The 24,886-nt window shown below is 51.6% G+C and overlaps 2 protein-coding genes across 8 annotated transcripts; both read right to left on the bottom strand.

Annotated features, from left to right (window-relative positions):
• Positions 1–329: 329 nt before the first annotated feature.
• On the bottom strand, positions 330–4,192 carry ERAS (ES cell expressed Ras). Its single transcript, XM_072955791.1, has 3 exons — positions 4,149–4,192; positions 3,861–3,960; positions 330–1,312 (listed from the first exon to the last, which is right to left on the bottom strand). Exons 1-3 carry the CDS (start codon positions 4,157–4,159, stop codon positions 569–571), a joined length of 855 nt encoding a protein of 284 aa, XP_072811892.1. The 5' UTR covers positions 4,160–4,192; the 3' UTR covers positions 330–568.
• Positions 4,193–5,126: 934 nt separating this feature from the next.
• On the bottom strand, positions 5,127–24,496 carry HDAC6 (histone deacetylase 6). 7 transcript variants are annotated; one of them, XM_015247276.3, is made up of 29 exons: positions 24,381–24,496; positions 23,132–23,254; positions 22,921–23,049; positions 22,696–22,784; positions 20,509–20,593; positions 20,365–20,405; positions 19,538–19,634; positions 19,295–19,392; positions 18,199–18,303; positions 18,006–18,074; positions 13,493–13,619; positions 13,322–13,387; positions 13,173–13,232; positions 13,003–13,092; positions 12,572–12,678; positions 12,415–12,482; positions 11,995–12,166; positions 11,783–11,911; positions 11,471–11,639; positions 11,006–11,139; positions 10,420–10,488; positions 10,137–10,329; positions 8,591–8,740; positions 6,971–7,145; positions 6,448–6,860; positions 6,259–6,363; positions 5,980–6,126; positions 5,755–5,883; positions 5,127–5,550 (listed from the first exon to the last, which is right to left on the bottom strand). In XM_015247276.3, the coding sequence occupies exons 2-29, from the start codon at positions 23,222–23,224 to the stop codon at positions 5,482–5,484; spliced, it is 3,378 nt and encodes a 1,125-aa protein (XP_015102762.1). In that variant the 5' UTR covers positions 23,225–23,254; positions 24,381–24,496; the 3' UTR covers positions 5,127–5,481. The 7 variants fall into 7 exon arrangements, with proteins under 7 accessions (XP_015102762.1, XP_015102766.2, XP_031528300.2 ...); XM_015247280.3 differs by lacking the exon at positions 24,381–24,496 and adding an exon at positions 23,982–24,343; XM_031672440.2 differs by lacking the exon at positions 24,381–24,496 and adding an exon at positions 23,982–24,343 and having other exon boundaries at positions 22,921–23,046.
• Positions 24,497–24,886: the final 390 nt, after the last annotated feature.

The following is a 24,886-nucleotide window of genomic DNA, read 5'->3' as shown; positions in this document are numbered from 1 at the left end:
GTGGTCATGGCCTTTCCACTGGCAATTCCCTCTGCCCCCTTGTTATCTCCAAGTTTTTCCTCAAATGTCACCTATGTAGTCAGGCTTTCCTTGGCCTCTCTGTCACCGAATTACTTCACCTGCCTTTAACACAAAGTCTTTATATATATCTACAAGGGCAGCAATTTGTAGTGTCTTGCTTGACTCTACATCTTTTGTACCTCAAACAGGGCCTTGCACACAGTGGGTTCCCCCACATTTCCTGAATGAAAGAATTCTCACAATTTAAGTAACATTCTCTCCAGTCTCATTCCCACCCACATAACACTAGGCATGGAGGCAGCTTTGAAACTTGAGAACACCATTTATTTAAGTTTGCACAAAATCTCTCAACTTGACATAACATAACCAACACACTACAACTCACATTGTCAAAAAGCCCATCACCAAATGAAAACCTCTCCAGGAGAGGGTCCATCTATCCCCAGTACACCAACAGTGTCCCACACAGCTACTTGCTCTGGGAGTCTCATGTGAAGGAACCACCACCCTGGTTTGGGAGAGGGTCCACTTTTCTAGACCAAAATCTTCAGGCCACAGAGCAGCCACAGCGGCACATGGCCTTATGGTGCCGGGCTTTATCCCCACCTGGCCCTGTCATGGCCTCCTTTGCCATGGCCTCCCGGACTCTTTGGATCTCATGGATGAGCAGGGAAAAGGCCTCCTCCACACCTTGGCGTGTCTTGGCTGAGGTCTCCACGAAAGGGGCCCCCCAGCTCTTTGCGAGGGCTGCAGCCGCGGCATGAGCATCTCCGGTGGTGGTCACCAGGTCACACTTGTTGCCCACAAGGACGAGGGGCTGGGTGTGGTGAGGGCCCCAGGTGGCCCGCATCTGCTGCAGCTGGGCTAGAGACGAGGGGTCATCGAGGGCGAAGACACCCAGCACACCATCCCCAATCGCCACACACTGGTCACGCAGCGCCCGATGAGTGGCCTGCCCTGCCGTATCCAGCACGTTCAGAATGCAGCCTCCGTGGTCCAGGGCCATCTCCTTCCAGTAGGAATCCTGGATCGTGGGGTCGTGGTCTTCCACGAAACACTGGTGGTTCAGCTGGATGGTCAGCGCGCTCTTGCCCACACCACTTGCGCCTACCACCACTGCCTTGTACTCAGGCAGCTTTTTGCCAACACCCCTGGAGGGTGCCCGAGCCCTGTGGCTCTGCTCCTGGGAGCTGGGGCTCCATGTGCCCAGGCCCAGATCAAACATGCTCGGCTTTGTTGGCAGCGCCATGCCCCCAGTGGGCAGCTCAGGGAAGAGATGTGGATGGCAGGCCTGCAAGCAGGAAGAGAAGAAAGACAGCAGGGGTGAGGTGGGGCAGGAGGTTAGGTGAGACCATTTAGTGGCAAAGGGACTGCTGGGTGTCATTGAATCAACCTTTACTGAGTGTGTAGTGTGTGCTAATCACCTAAAATACTATTATTTATGTTGTTTATTCTCTCATTCCCTTTTCCAACATAAACTGTGTGAAGGCAGGGACTTTTTAAAAAATATGTTTTGACAGAAATAGACTCACAGACATAGAATATAAACTTGTGGTTGCCAAGGGGGCGGGGGGTGGGAAGAGATAGACTGGGATTTCAAAATTGTAGAATAAACAAGATTATACTGTATAGCACAGGGAAATATATACAAGATCTTATGGTAGCTCACAGAGAAAAAAATGTGACAATGAAAATATATATGTTCATGTATAACTGAAAAATTGTGCTCTACACTGGAATTTGACACAACATTGTAAAATGATTATAAATCTATAAAAAATGTTTAAAAAAATAAAGTTTTGAAGAGTGATTTATGTAGGTTTTTTTTTTGTGGAGGAGGGAGGTAATTAGGTTTATTTATTTATTTTTAGGGGAGGTACTGGGGATTGAACCCAAGACCTCCTGCGTGCTAAGCATACGCTCTAACACTTGACCTATACCCTACCGCCCCGTCCCCGACAGGGATTTTTAAAAACAGCTTTATTAATTTATATACTGTAAAGTTAATCTAGCCAAGGTGTACAATTCAATGCTTTTTAGTTCCTTCATGGAGTTGTGTGACAATCTCCATAATCTAATTTTAGAACATTTCCATCACCCGGAAAAGAAACCCCTCCTCCACTAGCAGTCCCTCCCCATTCCGGAGGGAGGGCAGGGATTCCGTCAGTTTTGATTTCAGATTGTGTCACTGTTGGATCCCAGCCCGGCACGGTGCCAGTCATAGTTTATCCTGAGCAACATTCCTGCCCCCAGGGAGTTTATGTTCTAAAAGGTGGGGACAATAAACCAAATCCGTAAGCAAATTATGAGGTCTGTTAGCCATTATCATTGCAATTTAGTCTTTATTACTCATGCAACACACAGCTATTGAGAACCTACTGTGTGGCAAGGACAAAAGAGGTGGGGAAAAAAATAAGATAACAAACCCCGTCTCTCAGGAACATGACATTCTAGTCAGGAAGACGGACGGACGGACAACAGCAAAGTTTCAGCAGTAGGTGATAAGCCTTGGGAGGTGCTGGGTTAACGTTAGGCATTTCTATTATAATTTAATTTTCTTTCATTAATTGAAGGATCTTCCCGCTCGCCAGGCATTGTGATGGGTGCGGGTGGGGGGCGGGGATAGGGCCCGAGAACAAAATAGACTAAAGTCCCTGCCCTTGGGGGGATTAGATTCTGGAAGTGAGAAAGAGACAATAAACAAGATAAGCAAGTAAATTACCATGTAGTTAGAAGAGGATGGGCACCCAGCAGGTGCTCAATTAGTGTGCACTATTAATAGCAAGTCACCATTAACGCATTCAATACACATCCTCGTCTCGGTTCGGTGTGTGGCCTCAGGAAATGCATCATAATAGCCGAGGTCCTAGTCTCCCGGGAAGCCCTGGGGCAGTGGCATCTGGGGTGGCGAGGGGAGGGGGGAGGTGTCCATGGAGGGTTCGGCCGAGTTTGGGATCTGGGGTCAGAGTTGGGGGGCCGGGTCCCAGGTGGGGATGTTGCCCACGCTGGCCCAGAAAGGAGGGGGCCGCGATGGGGAGATGTGAGCTGGGGACAGAGCTCAGGCGTTGCGCCCTGTGTGGGGGCATAAGATGTGGCTGTGAGGATAGCCTGGGTGAGAGGGAGGCACCTGCAGGAGAGGTGGATCTTGGGGACATTCTGAGACGGGCCTGACTGGGTGGCTGAGGGACCGGAGGGTGGGGAGGGGTCCGGACGGCGGGAGACGTGAGGCGCCCTGACCCGGGGCCGGGGCGGGCTGGGCCGGGTACGGGGCCCTGGCTCTGGGCGCCAGCGGCCGGGAACCAAGAGCCCACCCGCGCAGCGGCGGGGACCGGCCCTGGGTCACACAGCCCATTGCCAGGTGGCACGGGAACTGCGGGGCCAAGTGCTCGCGGAGCATCGTCGGGAACGCCTTCCCCACGGCCCGGGTCGGGTCGCCCGGACCCAGTCCCTGGTGTCGCCTCCCTGACCTCAGGGAAGCCCACCCCGAGAGTGGCCTCTTCCACCCCGTCCAGGGTCGGCCCGGACCCCGCACCACGTCGGTCACGCATCCCCTGACTAAGTCCGGGTGGCTGGCTGGCGGGGAGGGGGGACCGAGTTTCACCCTGAAACCGAGACCCGGTGCTCGGCCCAAGCCTCCCTGCCCGGCGCCCACACCCTCGCCAAGGCGGGTTCTTATAATGGCGGCCCTCGGGGGCGGGAAGAGGATGGTGGTCCCCGAGGCGGGGAGGCGGCGGGGGAGGGGTCCCCTCACTCACGACCTAGGCCGCACTCCCACAACCCTGAGTGGAAAGTCCTCCCAGATCGAGGCCGGGGCTGGGGGCCCAGGAGGCCCAGCTCACCTCTGTCCCGGGAAGGCTGGTGTCGCTGGGACCCGAACTCGCCGCCGCTCTGACAGGACTGACAGGGGAGGAGATGCTCGCACCTCTTCCCGGCGGAGGACTGCGGAGGAGGAGGGAGTGCGCATGCGCGGCGGGCTGCCCTCAGGCCCCTCCGGCGGGAGCACCCCCGCCCCCAGGTGAGCGCCGGGTCACCGCCCGCCCGCAAGTGTGCGCCAGGTGGTCTCGCGATGCGTCGTGAGCACGGACTCCTCTGTGTGCCCCCTGCATCCTGCTGCACTTCTTCCTTACCTTGCCCCCATCTGGGACGGGATTTCGTGTTTTTAGTGTGTGGAGGATGTCAGATTTTTGACCTGAGTGTCCAGACTTTGTGAAATGTTTGGAGAGGGCCTCTGAGGCCCCGGAGTTTGCACTGCCTCAAGCAGGCTTTTTGGTAGCTCGGGAGAGGGTTGTATCCATTCCTGGAGGGAGAGAGTTGCTAAGAGTTACTCTGTAAAGGCAGAAAAGAACCTGATTTGAGGTGGATGCGTCTCAAGCTAAAACATTTCTTAAGACTCCCTTGCAGCTATGACAGTCATGTGACACAGTTCTGACTAATGAAATGTAAGCAGGGGTTGTAGGGCAGGGACATCCAGAATGCTCCTTCAAAGGAGGATGACTGAGCTGGCCAGCAGCCTCCTTCCCTTTCCCCAGTCCCCTAGTCTTGATTGGGTGGGGCTCTGGTGGTCATCTTGGGGTCATAGGGTAGCCATGAAGAAAAGTCCAGGAAACCTCAGCCCAGGCTCCTTTGAGTTGCCAAAGTAATTCTTATTATGTGGGAGAAATAAAACCCCCAAATTATCCTCCAATTCCCCACCCTTGCTCAATAGTAGGCACTTCCCCCAGGAAGCTACCCATGACCACCAAATCTAAGTATGTTAAACCTGGACCCTTGTCCCTCCAGTCCCCAATCAAGACAGACAGATGGGGAGACTGAGGCCTAGTGACGACACTTTGTGATAGTTTTCTTGCCTTCCGAGCCCAGAATGTAGCTGGGACTGGCTGTGAGTTTCCTATTTGTAAAGCAGGCACTCATTTTCTCACAAGATTCCACCATTTACTCTCTTATGGAGCCAAATTGCTTGCTGTATTTCCAGTTAGTATTTCGGGGCACTGGATGAGCAGGGGGTCAACCCAGTAAAGATCCGTACCCTCATTTCTTCATTACTCACTAGCCGTGTTGGCCAGAAGTGTGGAGTTCTCTACCCAAAGTTAAAGGCTTTCTCCAGATTTGCAACAACTTGTACTTTATTACATATGCAACCCCGCCAATACCTGCCAGTTGATCCCCCCTCCCTCTAAAGTATCATCTTTATGATATGAGCCCTGTCTTGGGGCCGCTGAGCTGCCCCACTTTCCTTCTGGCAGAGTAGATGGAGTCCCTCGAGCAGGCAGGGGGAGATCTCCAACTGATCATCACAGTCTGCGTACAAGTATTTACACTTAAATCAGCACCCTTGGGGAGTTGTAAAGGGTCTTCAGGATCAGAAGGATTGAGGCTGCCCCTCATCCAAGATACAGGTTGGAATGAACTAAGGCTGGTCTTTCTTGGGCTTCAGAGGTGAAGAGCAGCACATTCTGGGATTTAGTGTGAGTGGGGCAAATCCTCCCCAAACTTGTTCTGGTAGGCGATGTTCTTCACGGCTAGGAGAGCCTGAGGAGGAGGCAAGAGAGTGGCGGAGTCAAGAGAGTGAGCACCCTCCTACTGCAGCCAGGAGGCTGCCCCCGCTCCAGCCCTTCACCGCCTTGTCTCTTGGACTAGCCCGCATGCAGAAGGGTCTCTATTTGCCCCTAAGGGTGTGTGTGTATGGGGGTGGGGGTGAGTGTGCACGTGTTAGAGGGTCTACCCAGGGCCCACCTCGTGATGGACATAGGCCTGACAGCGGTAACACCAGGCAGACAGGTCAGCATAGCTGAGTACCAGCGGGTGTCCCGAGCCTTCATGGTGTTGGAGCATATGGCCGTTGACGTAACGACCGCAGTAGACCTGAGGTTGGGGAGCAAGTATTGGGTGGGGATCAGCACCCACCTGTGGTTTGCTCCTGGGCCAGCCTCCACCCCATCCCCTTCCTTAGCTGCATACCTGATAGCAAGACAGACACACCCAGTTCTCCTGGTGTGTTCCACAGTCCTGACAGGGTTGGGTCACACTGAGGCCTGCTTCAGGTGTGGGGCATACTGCCACCAAATGGGGACACCAGGGGAGTGGCGTCACAGCATAAAACATGACCTGGGGTAGGTGAAACTGAGTCAGCTAGGGACTCCATCTTCCCATCAAATGTTCCTATATCACATGCGCCCAGGTAGAGGAAGAAACAGGTGAGAGAAGGGAGCCACTGTTCCCACCTCTCCCTGACCTCACCTGGTCAGTGTCAGCATGGTCTCCAAAGACCTGCGTCAGCACTGATTCATCCGTGTCCTGACCTCCAGCTGCCTCTCCTAGTAGCCCCTTCTCTTCGGGGGGTTCCTATACACACAGAGGTTAAGAGATGTATCCAGGAGGCCCAGTTCTTGTCTCTTCTTCCCCCTACCTGAGTGTGGTGGGCCTTACCTGAGGCTCACTGTCCAGTTCCAAGGTCCTGAGATTCCCAATCAGCTTACGGGGGGATCGCTCCTGGGTTGTGGCTCCTTGTACGGGTGAGGTGGGAGGAGTCTGGTTGACAGGGCATGAGGCTGGAGGGTTCTGGATCGGCTCAGCTCCCCCTGTTGCCTCTTCCGAGGTGGTCTGGTCCAGTGTGGCTCCTCCTATGGCTGCCTCTGAGGACTGGTCCTGAGTGAGCTCCACCACAGCTGTCTCTGAAGCGGACTCTTTCACGGATGATGCTGAGGTGGCCTTTCCCAGGCCTGCATCCAGAATGTTCCCTTCTGGCATGGTCAACCCTTTGGCTGACCCAGGATGGGCTGGTTGGGGTGACTTCTTGGTGATCAACTCAGAACTGGAGGGTCCCTCTTTGTCTTCGACCTCTGGAACCATGAGAGGGAGATCCTTGAGTGTGGGTGCTACCCTCTCTCCCGCCTCTAATCCTTGCCCTCCCCTGAGCCCCCACTGCCCTCAATTCCCCATGCCCACTCACTCATGACCCGCAAGCTGCGCCAGTATCTGCGATGGACTTGGATGGTCTCAGCGATCGAGGCCAGGGCCCCTGATAGTGGGGGCCGCAGGAGGGTCAGCATGGGGAGCGGATCCCCAAGGAGGGAACGGGTGCATGCAGCCATGGACTCCGAGATGGATGTCAGATTATAGCCACCCTTTGTTAAGGAAAAGAGGAGGGAAAGGTATGATTGCCAGCGAGTCCTCAGGGAATTTGGGAGACAAGATGACCTGCCTTCCAATCTCCCTTTGGGTCCACAGCACAAGAACCCACAATCTGTCAGATGGGCAGCACCCACTGTGTGAAGTGGTTGTTGAGGGGGATAAACTGTGATGTAAAGTGCAAGATAAAAACCACAACAATAGCAGTACTCACGGCAATGTTAGTAAGAGCTGACCTTCATTAAATGCTTGCTGTGTGCCAGGCCCTACTCTAAGTACTGAATCCCACAACCACATGTACTCAAGTTCCCATGGCCCCGCCACACAGGAGCCCTTGCCCTGACCTGGTACATGGACAACTGGTTTTCTCTCTACACGAACCTCTGTCCTAACCTGGTACAGGAACCCCCCCTTCTCTCACTCTATAGGAACCCCCCAGTCTCTGCTCTTTGCAGATTAAAAATCTGAGGCTCAGAGTGGTTAGATGGCTTGTCTGAGATCATGACAGCTGTTAAGAGGTAGCGCTGAGGTTGGAACCTGGGCCATGTGATTAAAGAGTCCACTACCCTGTCCCGCCACAAGCAGGCCTGGGTGCACAGTGGGACATTTTACCAGGCAGTTAATCTCTCTGTAACTTATTCTCCTTGTCTGTAAAGGAGTAAAAATAACAGCACAGAAGGTTGCTGAGAGGGTTAAACTAATGTGTGAACAATGTGTAAAAAGAAGCAGCCACAGAATTTGTATTGTGTTTTCCATATGCCAGGCACCCCTCTGTGATTAGCCAGCTGCACCTTACAAATGAGGAAACTGAGGCACAGAGGGTGGGGTACTGAGTAATTTACAAAAGGTCAGTGAATTTACTTTGTCTCAGGAACTTGTTGGAGGCAGTTCCAGTAGTGGTAAAAAGCATAGGAAAAAATATATTTATATACACACACATACATATATGTGTCACTGAATCACTATGCTATACACCAGAAATTAACACAACATTGTAAATCAGCTATAATTCAACACAAAAAAAAAGAAAAAAAAAAAGAAAAGACTCTGGAGTCAGGCTGCCTGGGTTCAAAGCCTGGCTCTGCCATTATTAAATATGTGACCTCAGGCCAGTTACTACACTTCTCTGTGCCTCAGTTTCCCTGATCTTGAGAGGAAAATGACGAGGTCAGCAGACCCTCCCTCATGAGACTGCTGTGTCGAATAAACATATTAATAATGCACGTAAAGTGCTGAGAAGTGTGTCTTGTACTTAGTGAGCGTGCAATTAAAGTTGCTACTGCTGGTATTATTATTAATGCCCAATGTGAGTCCACAAGCCCAGGTGGGGACACTCAAAGGAGGTTTTAGGAAACAGCCCTGAGTGTCGCGGCCAGTCAGTAGAAAGGGTAGGGCCTCCCGACCACCCTCCCACTGCGGGAAGAGGGACAAAGAGAGTTACCTCTAGGATCAGGATAATGTGGCCATTGGCCAGGCCCATCAGCAGGTGGGTGAGGTGGGCATAGCCCTCAGGTGACACCTGGCAGCCACCCAGTGGGTCTCCCCGGGCAGCGTCAAAGCCAGCTGAGACCAGCACCAGCTCTGGATTAAACTGCGGCAGGGAGAGAAGAGACATAGGGGCATGTGGGTGGGGGCCTGAGGACGCAGCAGTTGAGGGAGACCCAGAGACATGGAGACCAGGACAAATGAAGACAGGGAGATGCAAGTCAGAGAGATGGAGACATGGGACCGGGAATCCAGGAGACACAAGACCAGGGCTTCAAAATGAGGGAGGGGAGGACATGGAGACACAAGAGAGACTTGGAGACGTGGACACATCAGACCAAGACCTAGAGACATGAGATACAGAGATATGGAGACACCAGAAATGGACTAGGATGGATGGGGACATGAAGTAGAGTTGTGAAACATGGAGACTAAGATGTCAAGAGACAGTGACATGAGACACAGAGAAAGATATGTCCTCACATACATGCCCAAGTGTGAGACCAAGAGGCACATGCTCCCCTCCCTGGGTCAAACATGGGACACATGCACAACACAGGGCTTTATATACACAGCGCCAAAGAGAGGTGCAGACACACAGCACTATACATGGTACTAGTTACCTGCATGCATGCGCAATTTCTCAGGGAACAATAATCCACAGCTGCTCCGGCACAGACACAATCATATGCATGCCATCACCACAGTCACAATAGACACATGCACACTGTTGTGCCCACAGGAGGTGGTCTCTTGCACACAGTCACTCACATAATTTTACACAGTTACACACACACAGAAGGTAGTCACAGCCACTATGCAGTCAGACCCACGAACACATTTGAACATGCACACCTGCACAGAGGTCACAGAGATGGCACTCATATTCACCTGCCCTCTGAGTCAGCTATGGGCACATGATCTGCCACAGACACCCACACTTTATACACAGAAGGCAGTTACCTACAGCCACTCATGCAGAGTCAGGCAAATATACACAGGTCACAGGAGACAGTCGGAGAGATGACTGTCATACATAGCCTCCCCCACACAGAAAGTCACACACCAGCTGTCACAGAGAGAGCAATGTGCAGTGACATACAACATCACACCCATCACACAGAGAAATGGCAGTGACGAAGAGGTGCCTATGCAGTTTCACACACACTCGAACCCCTCCCCACCTTGCATGTGCATTTCCACAGGGATGGCCATCACATGCGGCCACCATCACAGAGACAGGCACTAGTGATGGTGTATACACAGGACACGTACGCAGCCAGGCACACCCCCAGGCAAGACCACTCCGGCCCTGTCAGAAGTCCCTCACAGTTACACACATAGAAGGTAGTCACTTACAGCCACTTTACACCGGCCCAAAGGCCCTCAGAGTCACATCGCCTCCCCCCAAACCATCACTACAGCCACCCACAGTCCCACCTGGGAGACGGACACATGCACACTGCTGCCTCCCACACAGTCACCTACATCCTGAACCGTACCTCATAGGCAATGGGAAGCACCAGACGATGCCAGGCAGCCAGGTAGTCGGTGTCACCCATGCGGGACCCATTCCAGGCCACGTTGACGGTGAAGCCAGTGCCTGCAGCCTGACCTATCTGGCTGCTGGCGCCCTCATCCCCCATGGGGAAGAAGGTACCATGATCATAGCGGTGCAGGGAAATGTAGAGCACGCTGCAGGGAGGGGGCAGGGAGGGGGCGCAGCTGGTTAGCCCCGGCACCCCTGAGACTTGGCCCGCCCACCTCCCTGCCCTAGCCCCTCACCTGGGGTCCTCCTCAAATATGTGCTGGGTTCCATTACCGTGATGGACATCCCAGTCCACAATCAAGATCCTGGGGAGAGGACAGCGTCTCAGTTACCTGGGACACTCACCTCCTCGGGGAGGGCAGGGGCTAGATCCCTGGAGTCTCTGTGCAGGAACATTTATTGTAGGTGGCAGGACCCTGGGTCCCTGGGGAAAGCACTGGGTGACAGGCTCGTGGGTTCTATCAGAGTCCTAAGGGCTTCATGGTGGGCCCGAGCAAATCCTCAGGGCCAGACCCCAGACCTTGTGTGGGTAAGCGCTGGGGGCTGGATCATGGGTCTTTTGAAGCAACGCCAGGGGCCTGGGCCCTGAGTTGTTGGGATAGCCATCAGGGGCCAGGAACTTGGGTGGCGAATCCTGGATTCCGTTTTATAAGTACCTGGGTGCCACAATCTATGGGTCTTATCTGGGTAAGCATTGAGAGGCTAGATCCTTGATCCTTTTCTGGAAGCGTTGGGCAAATGGATTCTTGGTGTTTCTGGGTAACTTTAGGGGCCACACTATGGGACCTGCTAAGTAAGCACCGGGCTGGGGGGGCCCCTCACCGCAGCGCATGCCCACTGATGGCCTGGGCATGGCGAGCAGCCACAGCCACTGAGTTGAAAAAGCAGAAACCGCAAGCAGCATCCCGCTCTGCATGGTGTCCGGGGGGACGAACCACGGCAATACCATTCAAAACCTGGGGGAGGGGCAGGCAGCAAAGATTAGACCACCCACCCTCACAGCTTTCCCTTCCCTTTCTTCCCCACTTCCCTTTCTCCTGCCCACCAGCTGCTAGGGGCTCCCAGCCGTGTGGCCCCCACCCCTCAGGGTGCACTTCCCCGTGAGCAAGGCCTCCAGTGAGCTGGGGGGGCCCCTCCCTGTTGAGGACTGCTCCCCTCTCCCTTTCCTCAGCCCCAGCCCAACTCTCAGAGCTGCCTCTTTCCCCAGCCCCAGCCCCAGGACTTCCTCTCCCGAGCTGGAGCCAGCCCAAACCCGAGCCCCAGGTCTCCTCCCCAAAGTAGACGCACCTCTCCCGCCAGCACAGCCTCTACCAGGCGGCACACGGCCCCAGTGGCCAGCTGCGCGCAGGTGAAGGTGCTGGGGCAGATGTAGATGGAGTCATAGTTGGCACTCTCGCGGTGCAGCTCCCGGGTTTTCATCTTCTCCGTGGCCCGTAGACGCCCCATGTACTCCGCACTGGAGGCACAGATGGGGGCACTCGTGGGACAGTCAGGTAATTTGGTCGCCTCCACATACCAGAGAGGCAAGCCCAGGCTCCAGCCCTTGGGGCGGCTTGTGAGGTCTGAGGCCCCCTCCCACCACAGGCACGGGGATCTGACCTGTGGCAGGTGAGCAGCTCAGCATCCGTGGCGGGACGTGCGGGCAGGGCCAGGCAGCGCCTGGCAAGGCCCAGCTCCTCCAGACGGCGCATGATACGCTGGATGCGCTGAGGCATCTCGGGGTGGTGGCTAGGAGTGCAGGGACCAGAGGCAGGGCTTAGTGCTTGAACGGGGGTCCCCCCACCTCCCACTTAGCCCGGCTGACTGCATACCTGTCCCACATGCTGTGGTGATCCATCATCTGTTGGTCGTAGACCAGCCCTGTGCGAGCCTGCAGCACTGGCCATGTCAGGATTGGGAGCTCAGGGGGCTGCCACAGTCCCTCCTCCTCCTTCTCCTCCACATCTTCCTCCTCCACGGTGTCCTCCTCCTCCGGGGTCTCAGCTGCAAGGAGAGGTCACATTTACCTTCCTCCTATACCCCTACCCTGGGTCCCCGTAATGCTCTGGAACTCAGTTTACCTAAACCTAAAAAGGAGTGGGAGGTCTGAAACCAGGGCCCAGGGAGAGAGAGGGCCTGACCTTCCCCCACCAAGGGGGCCCAGGAAAGTCAGAGTGGGGCCAGGAAGAGAGTCTCCTCCCCCAGCTCATTCCATGCCCAACCCCCCACCAAGCAGACTCCCTGCCTCCTACCTGATCTCACCAGGACCTCCCAGAAGGGCTCCAGGGCTTCCAGGGCGCAGGAGACAGAAGTCTGGGCACTGGAGGGCAGGGGGAGGGAAAATGTGACCTAATGACCCCGGAGGGGGCCGTGAATGTCCCGCTTCTCCCCTCCTCCATCTAGGCTCACCTCCGGCAGGGGGCGCCCGGGAACTCCAGCATGGGACAAGGGTCTCCCAGAAGGGTGTGGAGCGAGGCACTGACGCCTTCAGCCAGGGAGCGGAGGTTGTAGCCACCCTGGGAGGAGGTGTGAGGGAGGTCAGGAAAGAACCAGACATGACAAAGGAAGAGTAGTGATGATGCTAGGGTGCCGACTACATGTCAAGCAACAAGGCACCTGAAGGGTGACTTCATTTTGTTTACTGAACAATGAGGTGATTACCACTATTATGTTGCCCGCTTTCCATAAGGAAAGCAGAGGCACAAGGAAGTTGAATGACTTAGGTGAAGTTGTCCAGCCAGTAAGTGGAAAAGCTGGGACAGGAACTCCTGCCAGATGTGGAAGTCTTGTTCTTACGTCTTTCAGGATCCCCAGGCCGAGAGATGAAGTGAGACACTCACCTCCAGCGAGAGGATCAGCTTGCCTCCTGCCAGACCCATGAGTAGGTGGGTCAGCTGGGCGAACCCTGCCGGAGTGGCGGCCATCTCGCCCTGGGGGGGGACGTGGAGGGTCAGCTTGGCACTGTGCAACCACCTTTTGCCCACCTGCCATCCCCGTGAGCCTGCCTTACCTTGGGGTCCCCTTGGAGGGCATCAAAACCAGCAGCTACCAGGACCAGCTGTGGCTGGAACTGAAGGGGTAAGGAACTATATGAGGACACCTGCCCTCATGGCCCATCCCTCATCACCCCTGCCCCAGAATACCCCAGACCCCCAGGACCTCAAGGGCAACTGGCAGCAGGACGTGCAGGAAAGCGGCAATATAGTCAGCATCTCGCATCCCCACCTGCAGACAGAGGGGCATGATGGGGATGTCCTGCCATCAGCCCTGAACTGGCTGAAGGGCAGGGATGGGCCTCACTTTGGGGGCTAAGGGTGGACAGAAACTGACCTGGTTCCAAGGCACATTGATGGTGTATCCCTGGCCTTGGCCAAAACCTGTGGTGGACCAGTCAGAGGCCTTAAGGTGAGGCCAGAACCTACCCTGCTCATAGCGGTGGATGGAGAAATAGAGGACGCTGGAGGCAGAAGAAAAAAAGAAGTGGGGGTTGAGGAGAGAGTCAATCCCTCCCTAGACACACCCAACCCATAACTACCAGTTTACTCAACCACTCATTCTCTCATTAATTTCCCCATGAATTCTCTAATTCACCCATTCATTCATTCATTCTTCCATCCAGTTGCCAACTTATTCATCTTCTCATTCATTAATGCCTCCATTTATTTATCCATCACCTTACTCGTTCATTCATTTGGTCTCTTACTGAAACTCCTCCCTCAGTAAACACTGTTACCCCCTGCCTCGGTGCCCACCCGGTTCAAGCTCTGAGATCCTGAGAACTATCAGGTCTCTCCCACCCCCTAGGGCTCCTGACCCCATGGGGGACTCGAGGTCATGCCTGACCACCCACCTGCCCCTGTGACCCAGGTGGTGACAGCAGGACAAGCACTATGACGTTGGAAGCCCACAGGGGCATGTGGCTCTTAGTTGGCAGGAACCAGCTAAGACTGAAAAGAATGTCAGGCCAGGCCAGGAACCTTACTGTTTCCCCTGAAGGAAGTAGGGAGACTCAGGGTCTAGGGGTTAGGAGGGGTGGGACTTGGCTCTATATTTGGAGCTGGACTGGGGATGCTGACTGGGGCTCCATGAGGCCAGTGAGGGGGCAATTCCTTCTCCCCAGTACCATGCAGGCCACCTATAAATACTACTTCTATTTTCTAGGTGAGAAATTGAACACTCAGAGCAGTGAGGGGCACTGTCACAAAGAACAGATACTGAAAAGACACGATGGTATATGTTCCAAAAGTAAGCCCAGTAGGAGGGCTTGATTCTGACTGAGGCAATCAAAGTGAATAATCTCTCATCCACCCATCCATCCATCCATTTGTTCATCCACCCCCTTTCTTGTTCCAGAAAGGATTTAGGGCAGCATTTTTTTTTTCTTTTTTAGGGAAATGCAAGAAATAGTGGTAAGCAACGGATCTAGACAAACCTAATAGTCACATTTTAATAAATACTGATAATGTAGCTGTGAAATTAAACACAATTGACATAAAAGCAATTTTGAAATTGAAGAAAACTCTTGGAATTGGGAAATGAAATCCATGTGAAAGCTCTGGTCTTGAGTAGATGGGAGATGACTGTTTTACCTTTGACTCTGATAGATAAAACCCACAATAGACTGTAAAGATCATCACCAGGGAAAGAAAGGAATAAAGAGAAAACCTGAAGACAGTCTACTCAACAAGAAAGCCACCAGAATCAACAACCAGAACTAATACCCAAGGAAACTAAGTTTATAAAGCACACAGAAGGAGATCTTAAAATAAGTTCAACTGACTTCAAGTGAAAGAATGGTGAACTGACAGCACAGGTTTACCGCCTCACTCTCCCACAATCCTAGCGGAATTTAAAGGAATTTTAAACAAGTTATCAACTCAGAAAGACGGAGACAGGAGAAGGGATGTCAGACAATTAGAGACTTCAACAATCTCTGGAAAGTAGTCTGAGGCTCCTGGGGCCCCAGGGTGCCCTTTCCCATGCTGAGCAGGTTGGGGAGGGTACCCAAGATGATCTGAGGTTTCCCTTCTGGAGAAATCAAGCAAAGATCCAGGTCAATGCATACAAAATCAATTCTGAGTAGCCAATTCACTAAATTTATTTGTTCCTTTTCTTTTTTTTTTTAAATTTATGGCTGATGTTTTAAAAAATATTTTATTTATTATTGTATTATTTTATTTTGGTGGGGGGAGTAATTAGGCTTATTTATTTTTACAGGAGGTACTAAGGATTGAACCCAGGACCTCGTGCATGCTAAGCATGTGCTCTACCACTTGAGCTATACCCTCCCACTACTTGTTCCTTTTCACTACTTAGCTTTAGTTTACCTGTTTTCCTTCATAATAGTACTTTAAGGACTATTCAATTTGTCTCCACCTCAGGACCCTGCTGATGGAGTTAAGAGACTGAGAGATGGGGAGCTGGAAGGTTGAAGGGCATGGATAATTTTTTTTCATTTATACATTCTTATTCACAGGGAAGAATGCACTGAATATATTCACAATTCTTCATATTAATGCATATAGTCAGTAATATATCCACAAAAGAACACAGCTATTGCCTCCAATACATTTATTAAAACAAAAAGAATGATTAATGATATTAAGGAATTATTGTTAATTTTATTAAGCATGATACCATGGTTATGCTTTTTTTGTATAATACAAGTCCTACATTTTAGAGATATATTCTGGAATATTTACAGAAGAAATGATACAGTATCTGGGATTAACTTCAACATAATACAGGAGGGCAGCAGTGACAGCAGGTATAGATAAAATAAGATTGGCCAATGAGCTGATAAATGTTGAAGCAGTCAATTCAAGAAGCTAGAAATGACCAAAATAAAGAACATAAGAAGAAGAAACTTAAAAAGATAAAAACAGAAAAAATAATGAATATAAAGAATAAACAATAAAACAGTAGAGATGACCAAAAAAGCAGAAAGCCAGATTTGAAAAGATAAGTAAAATAGACAAACCTCTGGCAAGGCTGAGGGTAAAAAAAAAAAAGAGGTCACCCCAGAAAGAGACCCCCTTTTTTCTGGCATTTGGCAAGATCTCATCTCCCTTGCCCACTCTCCCTAAAGTTGTGACCTGTCAGTGGACATTTCCTGCCCCCATACCAAGGAAGTGCCTTTTAGGAATAGACCTACATGAACCACAGCAGAGCAGCCTCAGGACAGCCACCTGCAACAGCGCTTTGTTCTTAGGTTTAAATGGCCAAATAAAAATCCCTAGACATTTGAGAAAAACCACGAGTATGACAGAGAAGGACCAAGAAGAAACCAGTTCAGCCAGCCCCAGAATAAAAAGGCAATTCAGAGAACAGAAGAAATTTAACTCTTCTAATTAGTACTCTATAAAAACAGTATCAAGAATGAGAGGGCACAGACATAGAGAGGAAGAAAGCGCTCTTGGAGATTAAAAGAATGCATAAATACATCATTCAGCAGAAGGGCTGGAAGGTCAAGTTGAGGAAATCTCTCAGGACACAGAGCAAAGGGAGAAAGAGACAGAAGACATGAGAGAAAAAACAAGAGACATAGAGGATCAACCCAGGAAGTCTAACATCTGACTAACAAGGAGAGGCCAGAGAGAACACAGCAGAAGAAACCATCAAAGATCTAACAGAAGAAAGCTTCTGAGGATTTAAGAGAAGTGTAAAATATTTATCACTGGTAAGCAGAATGAAGAGGTGGGGTGAAAATTCATAACACCAGGGATAAAGAGAAGAACTTAAAACCTTCCAGAGAGGAAAATACATTGAAAAGAAATTAAAATCAGACTGATATATAGACATCTATCAGCAACATGGAATGCTGGAAAATAATAAAGCAATGTTTAGAGACCAACCAACCTAAATTAGAATGGGCCATAGGAGCTCAGTTACTATGGGGAAAAGTAGAATGAATGCAGTCGATTCAATAAAAGGCTGGACAAAACAACAACTGTTTAGCAGTGTCCTCAGTTGACAAGGACTGGCTCAATTACTTCCCTCTTTTTGGAGGGAAGTCTGGCAGTAGATCCCAGACTTTAAAGCACACTGACCCTCTGATGAATTGGAAATCCATCCTATAGATATACTCAGAGAAGTATAAAATCATATATTTACCAGACTATTTACTGTAGAATTGTCTGTAATAGCAAAAACTGTAAGTGTCCTGGGTTTAAATGACCAGAGGTATAGCCATACAAGGGAACACAGTACAGCCCTTACAAAGAACACAACGCTTTTCAGAGGCACTAACATGGAGAGGTCCACACCATGCTGTTAAATGTAAAAAGCAAGTTGCTGAAGAACATGTAGTGGCAGTGTGTTAATAACAATAATGATAATGATGACTATTCATACATCTACAGGAAAAATTCTGTAAGGATATCACAAACTATCAACAGGCATTTTTGAGGTGATGGGAATTGCAGAAGACCCACTACTTTAGACATTTCTATATTATTTAATTTTTAAAACAAATAATTTGCAGTATCGTCATAATCAGAAAAAGTAAAGTAGTAATTCAAGTTTCACTCCAGCTCCAGGGCAAATTGGTGAACAAGATCTCTAAATATTTGTGGGCTCAAATCTTGTCTCTTCAATTTCTCTGTGACCTCTTAACCTGTAAGCCTCAGTTCCCCCATCTGTAAAATGGGGAACCCAATAGTCCTTGCCTCTGTGTAAAATTAGGAGAGATAGCAGACAAACAGAGAGCAGCACAGAGTCTGTTCCCAGGGCAGGTCCAACAAATGTCAATGCCTTCGCTTCCCTCCCAGGCCCCTTTTGGCTGGGCCTGGAAAGGTTGGGGGTGGCTAGGAGCCTAGCATCGAGGCGGGTACTTGTGGCATACCTGGGGTCTTGGTCAAAAGTGAACTGTGTCCCTTGACCATGGTGTACATCCCAATCCACGATAAGGACCCTGTGAGTGGGAGAGAGGGGGACACTCTGTAAGAAGATCAAGGTGCATCGGGGGGAAACTTCCAAATCAGGATACCCCACCTCGTGCCACCCTCATTACACCCGCCCTGCTGCTTGCTGCTGACCTCTGAATGTCATGCTTCTGTTGAGCATAGCGGGCAGCCACGGCTACGTGGTTGAACATGCAATACCCATCCATAAGACTGTGCTGGGCATGGTGTCCAGGAGGTCTGGGCAGGACAGGGAAGGCGACAGATTGAGTGGAGGGGAGGGTCCTCCTCTGCAGAGATGGACTCTTCCCTGCTCTCTAATCCTGGACCACCAACTCCCCCAGTACCGATGCCTGCAAATCTGCCAGGAACTAAGTAATTAGGGCCATCAGACCCTCATCCCCACTCTAGTCCTCTCTCCAAAGGAAATTTGATAATGCTCGTTGAAATTAGCAATGCATACACCCTCTGACCAAGTCCTTCTGCTCCTGGGGACTTAGTCCACAACCTATATAACAAAAAGGGTGAAATAACATATTTATAAATGGATGATATTTGCTGCAGTATTTTTTGGAAACAGCAAATGACTGGAGATAACCAAAATGCCCAATGGTAGGGGGGCTGCTTAACTTACTCTACATTTGGACAATGGTAATCTACGTGGGTCTAAGCTAGACACTGTTAAGAGAAAAGCTTTCCAAGATGTATAAGTGAAAAATGAACGGTAAAGAAGGGAGTATGTCCGGTGCTACCACCATTTGTGGCCAAAAATGGGGGAGGGGAGGAGAAAAGCTATATCCTTTGCATTTCATCACTTGTGGGATGCCAATGATGATAAGCTGTACTGTGACTTTACATGCCAACAACAAAACAGAAAATGCTGCCAAAGGAATTCTGAGACACCGTTGTTTATAAGACACATCTGGATTTCAAGATGTTATAAATAGGAAAAAATATACATCTTAGAATCAACAAAATATGGTATTTAGTCAATGAATAGGCCCAGACTATTCCTGGGAGGACACGAGTTGTTGGTTACAGTGACTACCTCCAGGAGAGGAAGCAGGTGTCTAGAGAAAGGGGTGGGGAGGACTTTTACTTGTACCCGTCCCCCAACCTTTTTTAACATTTGATTCTCATACCATGTGAATATACTACCCATACTATTACCTTTTACATTTGAGAAAGGAATTTTTCTTAATGTAAAAAGCCAAATGCTATTGGGTCCTACCTGATGATAGCCATACCATTCCGGATCTCAGCCCCCAGGACTGCATCCACCAGCCTGAGGACGGAGCCTGAGGCCAGGCAGGCACAGGTGTATGAGTTCTGGAGAGACAGTGGGGAGCCACAGAGGGAGTGAGGGAGAGAGCAGCCCTACCCACTCAGCTGCTCCCCCCAGGGTGTGATGGATGTGGGAATAGGGGACCCTAGGATTGCCACCACCCTCTGCCCTCACAGTTCTCATCCATACCGGATGCAGATAAACTGAGTCATAGGTGTCTGCTAGGCCGCGGAGTTCCCCCTCATTCATGTACTGGGTTGTCTCCATCAGATCAATGTATTCTAGGCTGGGGACACACACAGGGGATGAGAGTCAAGGGCCTGTCCCCCTCCTTGGCCCTGAGCCAGGGCCCTATCCTGTTCCCAGCTGAGTCCTCCACGCACGAGACCTTTGGACAAATCAGGCCTCCCCAGTGGTCAACCGGGGGACTAGCTGGGATACAGGACACACTCCCTGTTCCTTCCGTAGCCTGCCTCATTTCCAGTGATATCCCTTGCCCTCTGCTCTGTCCACACTAAATCTTACCTCCAGGCCTCTGGCCAGACTGTTCCAGCTGTCTGTACCTCCCCTTCCCTCAGCCTTCCTCTTCATCTGACTCTTTCTCTTCTTAAAGCTCAGCTCTGATACCCATACTGCCAAGTTAACTTTCCTTGAGCCATTCCACACCCAGCCTCTTACTCTTGGGTTCCTGCAGCCCCGTTGGGGGGACCTCCTGATCACTCTTTCCACATATTACCATCTGTTCACACACCAGATTATAACAACAAAGTGCAGCAGGGGCTGATGATATATATGTCTGTCAGGCACCATTCTAAGCAGCCATATATCAAACCCTCCTGAGGAACTTATGTTTACTAGCTCCCAGGTTACAGGCGATGACACTGAGATTCAGAGAGGCTCAGTGACTTGCCCAAGGCAAGTCAGAGTCTGCAACATTCCTTCCCAAAGCCTCCAGCCTGCCCTGGTTGGCCCAGGGAAGCCTCCTCCCCATTCCTACAAGGCTCCCAAGCCTTCACCTGTGAACCAACATCAGCTCCTCCTTTTCGGCGAACCGGGCCTGGGGAGACATGAGGAATAAAGGGCTAAGGCTCTGGCTCCGGCTGTACTCAGGTCCTGCCAGCTGCCGCCCTCCACCCCGGGTGTCGGCTGGGGGGACTCACCTGAAAGGACACGCAGCGGTCCAGGAGGCCCTCCTGGATCAGCTGCTCCTTGATGGCATGGAGCCGCTCGGGGCCTTCAGGGAAGCTGGGTAGACAGAGATACAGATACAGATGTAGATACAGATATACGTGTATGACACGGGTGAGAACCACATCTGCTCCTGCACATCTTCCCCATCCACCTTCCCACAGGGGATGATGCCAAAAACTTTGGAGTAATCCCTGGCACCTGTTGGCCCCATTCTCACAATATATCCAGAGCCTGCTCCCTCCTCGTCACCTCCACTGCTGCTACCATAATCTCTCGCCTGGGCTGTTGCACTCAGCTCCTCACTGGCCTCCCTGCTTCTGCCCTTGCTCCCCTCATAGTCCTTTCTCTGCATGGCTGGCAGACATCGGTTAAAACTCAAATCAGATCATGTCCCTCCTCTATTCAAAAGCTTCTCATGGCTCCCATCTCATTCAGAGTAAAAGCAAAGGTCTTCTCCATGCCCCAGAAGGCTCTTAACGATCTGCCTCATCACCTCTCTGACCCCTATCTCCTACTGCTCTCGCTCTCCCTCACTCTGCTTCTCCTACACAGGTCTCCTCCCTGTTCTGCAATCAAGCCAAGTACGTTTCAGCGACCCCTTCTCCCTGCCTAGAACACTCTTCTCCCAGATGTCTCCAGCGCTCATTCCCCACCTCTTTCCAATCCCTGCTCAAATAGCAAGGCCTTCCCTGACCATCCTATTTAAAACTGAAGCATCCCTTACACTGCACTTCCTGCTACTCTCCCTCCTGCTTCAGTGTTTCTCCACGGCACCTCTCTTTCACACATGCTATATCATGTACTTTTTCTTTGTTTGTTTACTGTTTGTCTTTCTCCTCTAAAATGTCATCTCTACGAAGACAGGCATTGGTTTTGTTTAGTGCTGTGTTCCTAGCACCTCAGGAGATGGCAGATATGTATGTATTCAATAATGAAGTCTTTTGGGGGGAGGGTATAGCTCAGTGGTAGAGCGCATGCTTAGCATGCATCAGTTCCTGGGTTCAATCCCCAGTACCTCCTCTGAAAATAAATAAATAAATCTAATTACTTTACCCCTTACCAAAAAAAAAAAAAGTAATGACGTCTTTGGCCATTCTGAGTCTTCCACTGGGATAGGGGAGATAGATACTAAACTGGTAAACGTATAAATATAATAACGGACAAACAATGACGTGAGCTAGAAATATACCAAAGCTCAGGTGTGGGGGAAGGGGAGTGGTCAGGGAAAGCCCTCTCTGAGAGTCTCCTTGAGATGTGATGTTAACTGGGAGAGGAAACGGTGAAAACGAATCTCTGGAAAAGGGACTGGCCAGGGTAAAGACCTGAGATGAGAGAGTGCCTGGCAGCAAGGGGACCAGGGTGCGTGAAGTGAAGTGAAGCGAAGCAAATGAGGGGGAGGACTGGCTGCTGAGGTCACCAAGGTGATATGGAGCCAGATCACGTGGAACCTTCAAGGCCAGGGTAAAGAATTTGAACTTTACCTTCAGGGCAACAGTCTGCCCTTGAAGGATTTTGAGAGAGAGAATATCATCTTGTACATTTTTTTTTAGGCTGTTGAGTGGAAAACAGGTAGCAGGGGTGAGGGTGGAAGCAGGGAGGCCTCTGCATGTCCAGGTAAGTGATGATGGTGGTGGCAGTGGAGGTGGCGAGGAGAGGTCAGATAATGAACACATTTTGAACACAGAGCCAAAAGAATTTGCTGATGGATTATAACGTGTGACCAAATGGGAGATGTAATTCTTCCGTTTCAGCACAGACGTCCCTTCTTCAAGGAAGCCTTCTGGGAACCCTGGATGCTAATCTTGGGTCCTCTATTAAACACCCTTGAATCCCCGTTTTAAGCCCTCCTTCATTAAACACCTAACACTGCTGATGGCTGTTTAATGACCTGCTCTCCTACTCATCTGTCAGCTCCTTGAAAAGGAACCCTGTCTGTCTTGTCAGACACATCTGTATCACCATCTCCTGGCATACAGTAGGCCCTCAATAAATGTTTGCTGGCTAAATGAAAAGAACCCTTTCAAGCTTCAGCTCCATCTGCCTAAATCATCTGCTTCCAGTTTCTAGGCTAGAGTAAGAAGGATTTGTTTTTGCTAATGGGCTCTAAGTGTGTATATTTATGTGGTATGGGTATGGCCTGGAGGAGCCAGCCTCACCTGTCATCCCAGAGGCAGTGGAATTCATTGAGCTGCTCATCAAACACCAAGCCAGTGCCAAACAGTGTCCTGGCCTCAAGGTTCAGATCCTGCAGGGAAAAAAAAATGGGAGAAACTGATGCATTTTGGACCTGAGTCAAAAGGAACATCCCACAGTGTCCAGGATGGAGAACCTCAGGGTTTTGATTGTCATAGGAGGCTACATTGTGGCCAGGCCTCTCTCACCAGTCCTTGCAGCCCCACGATTAGGTCTTGCTCAGCTGCTTGGTTAAGCTTCTTCATTCTGCCTTTCTTCTTTACCTCCGCTAGATTAGGGCTGGAGCGGAGTGCAGCACCCTTCTTAACACCTCGCTTCTGCCAAACAGAGAAGGGTTAGAGTCCAGTGCATGGCTTGCTGCCCCCCCTCCCCCTCATCTGGGCTTCTCTGGGGCCTCACCAAGGTGACGCTGGAATCGTGGGGGGGCGAGTGGGGGCTGTGCCTACTCCTTCGCGGCCTGGTTGTGGTGGGATCCTGGCCAGTGGAGGTCATGGCTGGGGAGACTTCACCCCTGGCGCGGTTCTGGGAGGTGGGGTGGAGGTGACTGTGTAGGGGCCCGAGTGCCCTGAGGATCCCACATCCCAGCCCCTTCCCAGGCCCCGCCCCCTTTGCTAGTCTCCATCCCTTATGCTGTCTATTCCCCACCGCCTTCTAAACTCCGCCTCTCAAGGCTCTCTCCTTCCAACGGGATGTCCATTCCATCTGGTTCCGCCCATTTCACTAGGCTCCACCCCCTTAACACTATTCTTTTCCCTTTCAAAATCTTGCCCTTTCAAAGAGCAAACTAACTCCCCGGTTCAGTCCGTTCTAGAGCCTGCCCTTTCCAGCTAATCACCGCCCCTTCCGCTCTATCAAGCCCCATTCCCAGACCCTTCCATTCCTCAAAGCCTCGCCCAGACCCCACCCCTTCGCAAACCTGCCCTTTCCAGCCAATCTCCCGGGATTATCACCCACCCTTTCACTCAGCCAGACCCAGCCCGGGCCCCGACTCCACCCTTAACGACCCACTTAACTCCACCCCTTATCGGGCCGGACCGGCACCTTCCACTTGGCTAGATCCCGCCCCCAACGTTTCAAGGAGCCCAGCTCCTCAGGAGACTGCCCCTTTCCTTCCACCAGGCCCCACCCCCTGCCCAGGTCCCACCCCTAACGCTTCACCAAGTCCCTTCAGCCAGTTCCGAACCGCCTCCCGCCAGCCCCTCCCCCCTTCCCGGCCCCGCCGTCGACGCCGACCAATCCCTTCACACACTGGGCGCAGCTCCTTTCTCAAACTCCGCCCTTGTCTTGCGCTGCCAAATTCCCGACGACCTTTCGCGCCGCTGGTGCTTGAGCTCCGCTTTTCCATTGGGCTGGGTCCCTTCACAGCCCGCCCCGATACCGCCCACACTGGGGAGCCTGCCTCAGGACCACACCTCCGGCAAACTGACAAACGGCGCGCCGGCACGTCTGTCGTCAACGCGCGACGCGGGCCGTGCTGCGCCTGCGTGAAGCGCCTGCGTGACGCGCCCGCCGGCGGCTCGACACGGCGCTCGGGCTCAAGCTCGCCCCTCCCCCAACCACCGCGGCTGTCGTCCAGGCGGCCAAGGCCGCCGTCCCTCCGTCCTTGTCCAGTCATCTTAGGAGCCCTCCGGACCCCCGCCAACTGTACCGTGCGATGACTCGAGTGCACGCAAGCAAGCGAGGGAGTTAGGAAGGGGCGTCTTCTCCCGGTGGCTTCCCGCGCGACGCGCCGTTATGACGTAGCGCGGGCGGGCTGGTGGCTGGGCCCGGAGCTGGGTGGAAACTGGATGAGGCTGGTGGCGGCCAGAATGGGAGTGGTGATGATGATAAATGTGAGGATTTTCTTGAGTTCATATTCACTAAGGTGGTACACAGGAAGCACTCACCAAACGTTAGCTATTAATATCCTGCCGCGAAAACGGATGGCGGAGCGGAAGGGTTCTTAGTAGGGGCAAGGAATTGTGATGATAGCAAGTATTGTGTGACAGGCATTGAGTAAGCCACAATTCTATGAGGTAGTTCTCATTATTAAGGCTGCTTTGCAGATAAGGAAACTGAGGTTACGCGACTTAGCCATGTGACCTTGGGCAAGTTACTGAACATTTCTGTGCTTCAGTTTCCTCATCTGGAAAACTGTGATAATAGTGCCGAGGG

This window comes from Vicugna pacos, chromosome X (assembly GCF_048564905.1).
Source record: "Vicugna pacos chromosome X, VicPac4, whole genome shotgun sequence".
NCBI classification, from domain to species: domain Eukaryota; kingdom Metazoa; phylum Chordata; class Mammalia; order Artiodactyla; family Camelidae; genus Vicugna; species Vicugna pacos.
This window is presented reverse-complemented; position numbering and strand designations above follow the sequence as displayed.

Excerpts from the sequence above, each read along its gene's own strand:
- ERAS (XM_072955791.1), bottom strand. Across the intron at positions 1,313-3,860 it reads CCAGCCTTCCCGGGACAGAG|GCCTGCCATCCACATCTCTT; the intron begins GTGAGCTGGGCC and ends TCCTGCTTGCAG.
- HDAC6 (XM_015247280.3), bottom strand. The coding sequence starts at position 24,077 with ATGGAAAAGCGGAGCTCAAGCACCAGCGGCGCGAAAGGTCGTCGGGAA. Across the intron at positions 13,388-13,492 it reads TCAATGTGCCTTGGAACCAG|GTGGGGATGCGAGATGCTGA; the intron begins GTCAGTTTCTGT and ends CTCTGTCTGCAG. Across the intron at positions 11,140-11,470 it reads AGGCTGTGCTGGCGGGAGAG|GTTTTGAATGGTATTGCCGT; the intron begins GTGCGTCTACTT and ends CCCCTCCCCCAG.